At 51.2% G+C, this 12,335-nt stretch overlaps 1 protein-coding gene across 2 annotated transcripts; it reads left to right on the top strand.

Moving 5' to 3' along the window:
* The first annotated feature begins 51 nt into the window (after window positions 1-51).
* LOC130378127 (centrosomal protein of 95 kDa-like) lies at window positions 52-8,443 on the top strand. 2 transcript variants are annotated; one of them, XM_056585029.1, is made up of 8 exons: window positions 52-1,701; window positions 1,778-1,859; window positions 1,957-2,144; window positions 2,295-2,375; window positions 2,655-2,808; window positions 2,946-3,118; window positions 3,878-3,952; window positions 4,484-8,443. In XM_056585029.1, exons 1-8 carry the CDS (start codon window positions 1,660-1,662, stop codon window positions 4,643-4,645), a joined length of 957 nt encoding a protein of 318 aa, XP_056441004.1. In that variant the 5' UTR covers window positions 52-1,659; the 3' UTR covers window positions 4,646-8,443. The 2 variants fall into 2 exon arrangements, with proteins under 2 accessions (XP_056441004.1, XP_056441003.1); XM_056585028.1 differs by having other exon boundaries at window positions 2,946-3,154.
* The last annotated feature ends 3,892 nt before the right edge of the window (window positions 8,444-12,335 follow it).

Genomic DNA, 12,335 nt, shown 5'->3' with positions numbered 1-12,335 from the left:
GTTTATAGCGTTTTGATAGAATCAGCTAAAACAGCCGAAGTGACCCCCAGTGTGTGGGGGGTGTCTGGTGTCTGTGGGTCTGTGTTGGCTCTCTGCCAGCTGTCCATTACAGTCCGTGCGTTGACATAGGACAGCTAGATCGGATCAAGCCTCATACCGATTTTGATACTCAAACGGACCTTGTCAATTATCCGTACGTACATGGCCTTAAAGAGATCGGATAATGGCCGGAGCATGGCTGATTCCGCTACCCTAGGTGGCGCTGTAGCCACCTGGGTGGCGCTGTAGCCCTTTCAACAAGTGGTTATAGAGCCACTTACGGTTGACCTCTACGTCCCAGCAACAAAAAACACGGGCAGCATTCGAGAAAGATGTTTTCGCAGGGCTCCAGAGTTTGTTGGTGTTCCCATGGACCTTGGCGCACTTATCGTACAGGCGTCTCTCCGGAGACAGAGGGTTTTTCGGGACAGAACCGATCCCTTGGCATTGTCTGACGATATTCTTTATGAGAGATACAGATTCGGCATTTATTTAAGGCATTTATTTAATGGTCAAAATATTATTAATCAATGGCGTAAATATCGACGGTGCAACCGGTGCAGCTGCCTGGTTGCCCCCCCCCCCCGTCAACAACTCAGCGCAAGGCAGGCACGGTCCAACGCCCCCATGGACCTGAAGTGAACTGACAGCTGTCCCGCACACGGCAACAATCCCTTTCTCCTCCATGTAGCGTTTCAATCTTGACTTCAGAGTCAAAGCCAAAATTCCTTTGCCCCAATTCCTTCTCCACCATGGCCGAGATAACCCCCACTACGAGTCATTGTTGTGGAAGTACCAGAGCATTGGACAACCCGACGCAGTCATTGTTGAGAGATGTGCCCGAAGTTACTACTTTACAACCTTGTTGATGACCAACGTTTAGGAAAACATGTATTTTTAATTCAGCCTTGGGTGAAATCAAAGCGCAGTGTGTACTGAATGCATGTTGACGATGATATGGGTTTTCACTTTTTAGGCCGTAATGGCATGACAACGGCTTCCTCCATCTTCGTCGCCATTTTGCGTCGCCATTTTAAATAATGCTCAGTTTTTCGTTGTCCGACGGTGACAACCATAAACATTAAATTAAATAAAAAACATTAAAAAAACATATTTATGAAGAAGTAAGAATTGTTTATGTCTATGGCGACAACAACACGACTACCGTCTCCTTCTACTTCTGGCTCACGTCCCCCGGCCGCAAGATCTCGAGCATGTGCAGAACGCGATATCCGACACGGGTTTAAATGCAGGTAGAAACCGGACTATGATCGAGTTATCTAGGTATTCATATCCGATTTCGCTTGTCCGTTCATGTACCGATTTCGGTCCGAAGTAGTTCGGGTAAAGGTGTTTACTCACTTTCAAAACAACAACAAATGGAAACAGGATGGCGATTAGGATTATGTGGATCAACCCCACCTTTCCGCCTCTCTTCCATCTCTGGCTCTGAGTCCTTATGGTCAGATGGCTGTATGAGGAACACGGCTTAAGGAGGTCAACGCTCCAATCAATCTGGTCTCGTGTCTGAGCAGCCCCGTGTTTCTGGAGGAGGACAACGACAACGACGAGCTGTCGACACACAGGAAGAATAAGGCAGCGGAGAAGGAGCTCCACTGTATGTCGGAAAAACTTTCCAGACGCCTTCAGGACCTTGACCAGGTGGGTTTGGGTGTGTGGGTGGCTGTGGGTGTGGGTGTGGGTCACAGTCTGAGTAAACGAGAATTGGATCCTGCAGATGCTGCAGCGTGTGCTGGGGGAGAGCGGAGACTTAATGACTGAAGAGGGAAAGCATCACCAAGGGGGCTGCAGACAAACCGGTGTGTCCGCGCAAACACACACACAAAGTACGTTAAAGGAGTCGCTCTCCATTAAGACTAAAACTCTCGCTAACCTCAACTTGTTGTTGTATTCCAGTAACGCCCTGCCCTCAGGCCACACAAGCCCTTCCCCTCCGCTCCCCGCCCCCTACCCAGGTACCGCCGCGGCCGGAGGGCCCCACCAGGGGAGCCAGGGGACCTGGGCGACTGCTGCAGACCAACCTGAAGTCTGCCCCTCCCTCCAGGAGGATCCCCGGCCGGGAGGGAGGAAGAGGAGCCTCTCAGGTACCCTCATCATCCTCAGGGGTCCCTGAGGAGATTTCAGACCCCAAGATGAACCAACACAACCCATCCTCACACCGAGGGGTTGACCCCATGGTCACAGAGGTGTGCGTGTGTGTGTGTGTGTGTGCGTGTGTGTGTGTGTGTGTGTAGGCCTATGAGGAGCAGCTGAGGCGCTGTGAGGCCAGAGAGGAAGAAAGGCTGGCCCAGGAGCGGTTCCGTGCTCAGGAGGCCGTAAGTTGCCCCCCCGGTGCAGGAGACCCCCCTCACTACTGAGGATTTCATTCTGCTAATGTTGTGATCCGATATTCCAACCTCTATGTGTGATCTCTTCTTCTGAGTGGTTTAGCATTGGGCTTCTACAGTTCTGTCCTTTCAACAGAGGGGGTGTGAAGACACTCTAGCACAATATACTGGTCACCGTCACAGGAATTGACCTTGATATGTCAGGCATTAAAAATAAACTAAAATCATAATCTCCTCGCCACTTAACAAATTGTTGTGTGGTTGTAGGAGCGGGCGTACAGGGATGCCATTTTAAGGGACCTCCCACAGAGAGCGTGCTCATCTCCAGGACAATGTGAGAGGGAGGCCCAGCTGCGCCCCCTCCCCTCCAGACCTGGCGCCGCCCGGCAACAGCAGGACCATCCCAGGAGAGCCCCCCAAAGTAAGAGCAGGTCGTCTTGGTTATTCCTGGACCTGGGAACAGGATCCAACCTCAATATATTGCCTGTTTGTCTGTCTGTCGGTCGGTCTGTCTGTGTCTGTCTTCCTCTCTGTCTGTCTTTCACTCTCCCCTTCCAGTGAAGGTGAAGCAGAACGACCTGCTCCGTGTGCTCCTGAAAGAACTCCCTCTCCTCCAGCACTCTCCTCACGGTTTGGCTCGCATGTGGGAGCAGCAGATGGGCCAGGTAGAGCAGCTCCACCACCTGCCTGCCCGCATCGCCCACAGCCAGTCACGCAAACAGGGCAGCCAGGTGGGACCCCACCACCACCGCCAGTGCTGCTTGCCAGTGAGCTCATTCACCTCCTCAATAGTCGGCTGAGCGGAAATGGACAGCGTCTATAGCGCCAGCGTCGGATTCCACCGCTACTCCTCCCCTTCCTGTTGCTGGCTTTCCCGTATTGTGCTCCCCCTCATGGACACCGCTGCTGCTTCCGAGGGTTAGCCCCGCCCTAGACGATTTTGATTGGTTTAAAGAAATAAAAACAGGCCAGCCCAGTTTCCCCCCGGATAGACGGCTCTAAATAGCGTGGTTCCAGAACATTCTACTTGCTGTAGTTTGGTCTGGCTTGGCGAGACTACCTCCTCACTGACCCTGAACCGTAAAGCTAGGGGGCCGTGAAGCTAGGGGGACCTTTAAGCTAGGGGGGCCATGAGGGGATACCAACACTTGACTGTTGGGGTGTCCTGAACTTAGACTGTTGGTCAGGCAAGACCATAGAGGCTATGAACGCAGAGGCATTGAAATCGATTAACAATCAATCTTTTTTTTTTCACGTCAATAAAATCATTATACATCCTTGGGCTGAATGGTCGATTTTATATATTATATAAATATTGATCCCTCCTCTCGATAGCGGTTGGCGTTTTAAACTTATATTTGATCACAGACGTCTATTATCTCTGCCCCTAACGTGGTTTTTAGAGACCCCCATAAAGCTCAAATTGTAACCCTGGTGCGATGTTTCAAAGACCAGTTCATGTTCAATGTCACTAACTGGTGAGTCTGCAGGTGGAGGAGGCCAAGCGCAGACGGGACCTCCTGGTGGAGATCATCCGCAAAGAGAGAGAGCACCACAAGAGACTGGTGAGGCGCACTCACTCACTCACGCACACAGGCACTATCTGCGTGCACCAGTGGCGGCAATAGCAGGTGTTGGAAGTAGAAGTCCTGATCCCTGCCGGGTCCTGAGCCCTACCATAGCCCTGCTGAACGTAACATTCAGTAAAAGCGTTGATGCTTCTTGAACACAGCGATACTTTCTTGCCACAAACACAGCAACCATGGGCTGAAAATAACAAAATATTTTTGGTCGGCGTACAGGGAGGCCATTTTAAGGGACCTCCCACAGAGAGCGTGCTCATCTCCAGGACAATGTGAGAGGGAGGCCCAGCTGCACCCCCTCCCATGTTCCCGGCATATTTTTGGTCAAATCAATTAATCAGAATGGAACTCGGGTTATAGTGAAAGGTATAATTTGTTGATTTACAATACAGACAAATTGGACACAAGTTGAATGCTTTAACTGGTTTGATTTGGCAGGTTATTGCTTATATTTAGTATCTAATCCAGTTCAAGGGGTCATCAGTTGTGTGATGTAAAGTGTTTGCCCTCCAGCGGGACTTCAAGGAGAGGATCCAGCAGCAGAAGGCCGCCCAGAACCGGCTCAGGGAGCAGAGGCAGCAGGTGGCCCGCGCCAGGAATTACCACAGCAGCTTCCACGTGCAGCTCCGCGCACATCTGACCCGCGCACGCTCCAAGGAGGAGAAGGTGAGCTGAAGGCCCTTTTTCCAGCAGGTGCCCATAGAGGTCCCCTGTGGTCTAAAGGTCCCCTTGTTCCCAGCAGGTGGTCTAGAGGTCCACTTGTTCCCAGCAGGTGTTCTTGAGGTCCCCTTGTTCCTAGCAGGTAGTTTAAAGGTCGTCTAAAGATCCGCTGTTCCCAGCAGGTGGTCTAAAGGTCCCCTTGTTCCCATCAGTTGGTCTTAAGGTCCCCTGTGGTCTAGAGGTCACCTGTGGTCGAGAGGTCAAATTTCCCAGTTCCCTGTTCCCAGCAGGTGGTCTAAAGGACCCCCTGTTCACAGCAGGTGGTCTAGAGGTCCCATGTTCCCAGCAGGTGGTCTAGAGCTCCCATGTTCCCAGCAGGTGGTCTAGAGCTCCCATGTTCCCGGCAGGTGGTCTAAACCTCCAATGTTTTAGAGGTCCCTTGTTCCCAGCAGTTTGGCTAAAGTTCCCCTGTACTCACCAGGTGTTTTAGGGTGCACTAGGCCATCTGGCCGTGGCTGTGGCCGTTTTCACACCTAGCCGTGCTCAAATCTGCCAGTGTGAGTGTGGCCGGTCTGGCCAGGCCAACTTGGCCACTTGGGAGAGGTGTGCTGCTACGGTAGGGGCCGCCACGGTACAGATGCTAATGAGCCGACATGCGCACACGCACGGCTACGCAACCTGAGCTGGATGATGTATAGTCCATGCGACGACCATGGTCATAATAAAGGCGACGAGGAAATTAGCAACAGACTCAACAAAGTGCGAACTGAGTTCTCCGTGTTGTTGTCCATTGTTGTTAAAACTCTGACTGGCGGCAGACTATATTATGGTCCATGCAGCGGACGCTTGGTGATGACGTGCTACGACGTGATGACGTATGTACAAGAGCCTACCGTGGCCAGGGCACAGTTGCGACGGCCAACGGCCACGGCCAGCTGGCCTAGTGTGAATGCAGGCCAGAGAACAATGGGGCCAGTTGAGCACGGTTATGTGTGAAAACGGCCAGATGGCCTAGTGTGAGTGCACCCTTAGAGGTCCCCTGTTCCCAGCAGGTTGGCTAAAGCTCCCCTGTTCCCAGCAGGTGTTTAAGAGGTCCCCTTGTTCCCAGCAAGAACAGGTGACCTCCAGATTCAAAGTGGATGTCAATTTGAATCTTCTTTCATGTACGGCTCTGTTAGATTTCAGCTTATTTCTAAACTGTTCGTATAGACTCTGCGTTGTGTATTTTCCGTCGTAGTAGTAATTCTCGAAGTCGAAATCAAAGCAACTTGACAGGTTGGATCAGAGGGTTGAATAGATGGTTTATTCCAGGATGTAATAAAGCGAGATACAGACTTAGGTATAATAATCAATAGTGGACGCGGTTGAGGAGCAGTTTTGAGACGTGTTCCTTGGCTGTCGAACCCTCTTCTCTCCAAACCAAAAGGTTTGGGCGAGTATTATACAATAAGAGAAACATGAATAACACGTAAACAGAAGCACTCTCAGCCTTGATAAGGTATATGGCCCTGGCTATGTCCCAGAGGACCAGGTCGGTTCATCCTTGTTGGGACATAACAAATGGCAGATGTTGGTAATAACACCTTGTATCAGTGTGAGAGGCACTGGCCTGTTCCTAGACTAGAAATGTGAACACAGAGAGACACTAAAATACACCAACATTCTACAGCTCTTTAGTTTTGAAGAGTAATTTAAAGCTCCAGTGTTTAGAATGGAGTAGCATCTAGTGCAGGGGTCTGAAACTCGCGGCCCGGGGGCCAATTGAGGGCCGCAGGATGATATTTTGTGGTTCCCTGCTTCACCAAAGTTTAGTGTTCGTGCGGCCCGCACGTTGTTGTCAAACGCACATTTTTGCTGAGTGGCCTGCCATACTTTTTTACCACTTGTTAGAGGGTAACCAGCAGTGTTTCCGCTAGAAAAAATTGGTGCCTGTCATGTGGCCTGGAAGGTTTCATTTGAACGTTTTTAGATCCGGCCAAGAAAATCAAGCTCGACCCGGCCCGATCCCATGCACGTTCTGTCCGAGCCCGGCCCGCCCCGACACATTAACTGTAATTATGAGACCGAGCCCGATTTCAACCCGACATTTTTTTACACATGTAATTTTTAAGTAACTATGTGTAACTTTGTACACATTTGTTACTTAGGCCTACTCTGCTAAACATATATGTAAGGAATAATGTATAGAACGCCGGTCATTATCGGGAAAATAAGCCCCGACAGGGCGAACCGGACACCGACACGCAGCGGAGGTGTCTTGCTTTGCCCTGAAGGGGCTTATTTTCGATAATGACCGGCGACGTTCTATACATTATCCCGCTTACACCACGGCTACTTGCCAAAACGAAAAAATAACTTCACATGGTGTGTCTTTTTAATTTTTTTTTGTTACCAGCATTCGTAGTGTTGATCAGCAGTGAAATAGTCTGCCAAAGACGTTGACGTCGCTTAGTAACCGAAGACGCTGGGGTTGACAAGTTACCGGACTACTTACTACCCATGCAAGTGAACGGAGCGTTCCACGGCATTGAGAAGACCCGTGTAATCAAGGCCTATAATATTTCGGTTTATGGCATTGAATTCAGATTAGGTCAATAAAGCAATGATTCAAAAAAATGAAACGCTCGATCAAAGGCCTGGCCCAACCCGGTTCGAGGATAGTGGTGGGAAATATCGGGTCAATCAAAACCCTCATTGTTTTAAATGAATTGGCTAAACAAATGACCACAGTAGCATATTTAAACACAATTCAAATTGTGCCGAGAGAATTATTTCAATTGGTCATTCTGACCGGAGACATTTAGAATTTTCGGTCCTCCTCCTCCTCAATGACCGGTAATTACCGGACAACGGAAACTCTGGTAACTTGATGTCCAGATTTGGCCGGGACAGTCCCAATTTTGAGTTGCGTGTCCTGAGCCCCGACAAAAGCCAAAGGAAGCTAAAATGGCCCGGTTTCCACCAACCACTATGAAATGTCCCCTGTTGTCAGCGATTACATAGCCAACGTGATTGCCCGATCATTAACTTAGATTGGGTCAGTTGTGCTCCTTTTTTCTGTGGAATATTTGATGCGGCCCAGCCTGAACCAGACTCTACCTCCGGCGGCCCCCAGGTATGTTGAATTTGAGACCCCTGATCTAGTGGTTTCGGGCAGAATGAAACCCCTCTCTTTCTTCGGTGGCAGTTGACTTCATAATCAAATCAAACTTATAAATACAAATTTGCAATACAAGGTGCTTACAATGCAATGAATTGATGACCTAATTTACGAGGTTATTGTTGGTGATGAGTGATGACGTTCCTTCAGATTAGTGAATTGAATAATTCCATTTCGTTTTTTAGGTTCATAACTTACAGGTAATTTAACTAAAACATAAAGAACTATAAAATGCATTTCCTGCAGAAAATGCGGTGAGTGCTCTTGTACAAAGTGAAGTTGAAAATATTTTTTAATAAAGCCACATAGATTAAGACATAAAGAAACGCTAAATGGTTTAAATCAAGTGAAGGGATTTGAACAAAGTTCAAAGGTCTAAATGGAGTAAACATTGTAAAGCTGCACACCATTTAAGAAAAAGTTAAGTTGGTTGGAAACAAATAAAGTGTCAGCTGAATGAAAAGTGCAAAGCATTGCTAAAAATCCAGAAATGTATAAGGTCAAGTGTGTGTGTGTGTGTGTGTGTGTGTGTGTTTAAGAGAATAGCGAGCCGGTGTGTTTTTAAAAAAAGCCCAATAGAAGGGGAAAAACGGTCCAATCTGGCAACCCTGCCTGAACGTCCTCCAAAAGTAATAATAATAATAATAATAATAATAATAATAATTGAAATTTATATAGCGCTTAATATGGTACTCTAAGACGCGTAAAAAAAAAGTAGCCCAATCCAGCGCGAAAAAATACCAATCTGGCCACACTGATGAACGATAGTTACGTATTGTAACTCTAGATTCTATGAGTATAGGCGCAGCCTTTTAAGGCTATCGCTATTGGGTTATCCCTAGGCGTGAGCCGTAGCACTGAAAAATGTGTAATCCCCGCCCACCAACAGCGTGGGCCTCAATTACGTCCGCGTGCGGCGTGCCTCAACGACGTCCGCATTTCACAGATATAGTCGGGCGCCGGCGGACGTTCTGCTCCCAATAAACAGGGGGCTCTGCCCTCGCTGACACATAAGCCTAGCCATAGCATCACACAGCCAATGCGACAGCCGTTGTTTCGTCAGGGGGAGGCCCTGGGAATGTTCTCTGTAATGCACAAATAACTGTTGAGATTTGCGCAGAGCCTCCGTGCGCTTCACATAACAGGCAAGCGCGCGTACAGGGCACAAGAGGATGGGCTGTTGCCTCCTCAGATTGATGAGGAGGGAGAGAAAAACCATTGAGTGTTATTACTCTCGATCTGAACGAGCTAGTAATACTCTTAGGTGTAAAAGCCGGGTTCGGGCGTAATATGGCCCTCTTTCCACCAGCATCTGGAGGAAAGAGAGCACACGCGGCAAAGGGCAGGAGATGGGATCACAACCCCTCTCCGTGCACCATTTCTGGAAAGCCGCCCATTTAGCCGAGTAAAACGCTCTGGTGGAGTCAGACTGGAGTCAGTCTGGCACCCTGGATGGTCCGTACGACCTCCTGGGCGAAGCCGAGACCCTCTAGGCGCTCGCGTTCAGCGGCCAGGCCCACAAGCGCTGGCCGATCTCTGGGTAATCTATGATTGCTCCCCCTGCCTGTGAGAGAGCGTCCCGCCGCCAAGGGAGTTCCTTCGGTGGCCCCGAGAGCAGACGCTGGAGGCAGGGAAACCACGGTGCACTCGTGCGTTGCGGTGCTATGAGAATCATACACAGCCGCTCCTCTTGGACTCGGTCCAAGACTTGGGGAATCAGGGGGACGGGCGGGAAAGCGTACAGGAGTGTGTTCGGCCATGGTCTGTGAGCGAACGCATCCACCCCGAGTGGGGGATTGTCCTTCGCGCTGAGGGAGAACCACAGCTCGCACTGTGTGTTCTCCCGCGTGGCGAATAGGTCGACCTCCGCCTTCCCAAACTCGCTCCATATCTGATTGATCAGATCGTGGTGCAGAGTCCAATCTCCTGGTTGGGAACACCCCTCGACATCATGTCGGCCCCTCTGTTCAGCACACCGGGGATGTACACTGCTCTGATGGAGAGCAAGTGCGTGTGCGCCCAGCATAGCAGCTGTCTCGCTATGCTCAGCAGCTGTGCCGAGCGCACGCCCCCTTGGCGATTTATGTATGCTGCTGTCGCCTTGTTGTCCGTGCGAATCATTGCGTGTTGATTCGTCAACAATGGGGCAAAGTGTTGGACCACTTTCAACACAGTGAGGAGCTCCAATGCGTTTGTAATATGCATGGTCACGGGGGGGGGGCAAACGCCGCCCACCACGTGAAACTCGCATGTTCCTCCCCAGCCCGACAGAGAAGCATCTGTGAACACCGAGATGTGTGACGTTGCTCTGCCTGACGGCACCCCTCTCGCGAGAGTTCGGGGATCGCACCAGTGGGTCAAATCGGGGCCCACTGATAGGGGAATGGTCACTTTGCGCCGCCGTTGGCGCACCGGGTCGATGCGCAGGCGAGAAAACCATCTCTTCAGCCGCCTCATGTGAAGCAGCCCCAGCGGCACCACCGTGTGAGCGGCTGACATCATGCCCAGCAGCCTCATGACAGAGAGGGCTGTCACGACGCTGCCCGGTGAACAGCGGCAGAGGAGAGACCACAGCGTCTGCATCCTCTGCTGTGAGAGCCGTGCTCTCATTACAGCTGAATCCAGCTCTACCCCCAAATACATCACACTCTGTGAGGGGAGGGGGGAGCTCTTCTTCCAATTTATGGCAAAGCCTAAATTCGACAGGTGAATCACCAGCTTTTTTGTTTGAATAGCTGCTTCCTCCTTGGAGCGAGCCATCAAAAGCGGATCGTCCAAGTAGAACAGTACTCTCATTCCTGTTGCGTGAAGCGGCCGGAGAGCCGTCTCCAGGCACTTGGAAAACGTTTGTGGGGCTAGAGAATAGCCGAACGGGAGACGGTTGTACTGGAAGTGTGACCCTTGGAACGAGAAACGCAGGAATTTCCTGTGTTTGGGGATCACTGTGACGTGGAAGTAGGCGTCCTTCAAATCTATTGAGGTGAACCCGTCGCCCGGCTTTACACACTGTAACACTCGTCTGATTGTTAACATGTAAACGGCCTCTCCGCGATGCATTTGTTGAATAGGGCTAGATCGAGAATCGGTCTCAGCCCTCCTGTTTTCTTGGGTACCAGGAAATAACGGGAATAGAATCCCTGCATTTCCTCTCCCTTCGGGGGCGTGGAAATCACTTTTTTCGCTAGAAGCTGCTGGAGCTACGCCAAAAGTGACAGCTGTTGATCCTTGGATGACAGCGTTGTTTCCACAATGCCGTTGAATCGCGGCGGAACGGAGGTGAACTGCAGGGTGTGACCCTTGCTGATCAGCCTGTCCATCCATTTGGCCAGGGTGCATGCGTTCAGCCAATCTGAGTAATGCTTTGAAAGCGGCTGTGCAGCCTCTTGTTTTGATGTGGCTGTCATGGAAAACGAGCCACGCTTGAGCCCCTGCCGCCGCTGCAAGGGGAGGAGTCCTCCCCGCAGCCCATGGGGGGCTCTGCCCGAAAGGGCTGGGTGTGTGTGTCATTAGCAGAGGCATGCCCTGCCTGCTCAGCTTGTGCCAAGAGTGTAGCTTCCTCTCTCCTGAGCATTGGGACGCGAGGAGGAATAACACTGTGACTGGGCAGCAGACTGCTGACACTGTGAACGAGCTGTGTGTCATTCGTAGACAGAGAGCTCGTTTTAGCGGCCGTCTCGCCACTTGTTATGCCAGGCATGACGTGGTGAGGGGAAAGTAATGTAGGGCTGGCTCGATCAATAATACGAAGTTTATTGACGGCCTGCCTATGTGTGGGGGGGGATGCGTGTGAAACAGCTATGGCTGGGCCGGTAGGCTCCGGCGTGTGGGGAGTGGGGAGAAAACAGCCGTCTTTAGTAAAGAGGTGTTTCTCGCTGTCACACGTTTCTCCCTCGCCCCGTAATAGCCGGCGCTCGTGGGGCGGGACATCGCTCCATGAGCCCGCTGCCCGAGGCCTTTGCCGGCCTCTCGCCGCAGCCTGCGATGGAGGCGGGCGGGGCTGGTAAGCCGGGCGAGGCTGCCTTTCTAAAGGTAATGAAGGTCTGGCTCGATCAATAATACAAGGTTTATTGACGGCCTGCCTATATGTGGTGGGAGATGCGTGTGAAACAGTTATGGCCGGGCCGGCAGGCTCCGGCGTTAACTGTGTGGGGAGAAAACAGCCGTCTTAAGTAAAGAGGTGTTCCCCCCTGTCACACGCTCCTTCCTTGCCCCGTAATAGTCGGCGCTTGTGGGGCGGGACATCGCCCCATGAGCCCGCTGTCCAAGGCTCTTGCTGGCCGCTCGCTGCCGCCTGCGATGGAGGTGGGCGGGGCTGGTAAGCCGGGTGAGGCTGCCTTCGTAAAGGTAATGAAGGGCTGGCTCGATCAATAATACAAGGTTTATTGACGGCCTGCCTATATGTGGTGGGAGATGCGTGAGAAACAGTTATGGTCGGGCCGGTAGGCTCCGGCGTTAACTGTGTGGGGAAAAAACAGCCGTCTTTAGTAAGGTGTTTCTCGCTGTCACACGCTTCTCCCTCGCCCCGTAATTGCCTTCGCCGGCGCT

This window comes from Gadus chalcogrammus, chromosome 3, assembly GCF_026213295.1.
Source record: "Gadus chalcogrammus isolate NIFS_2021 chromosome 3, NIFS_Gcha_1.0, whole genome shotgun sequence".
Lineage (NCBI taxonomy): Eukaryota > Metazoa > Chordata > Actinopteri > Gadiformes > Gadidae > Gadus > Gadus chalcogrammus.
This window is presented reverse-complemented; position numbering and strand designations above follow the sequence as displayed.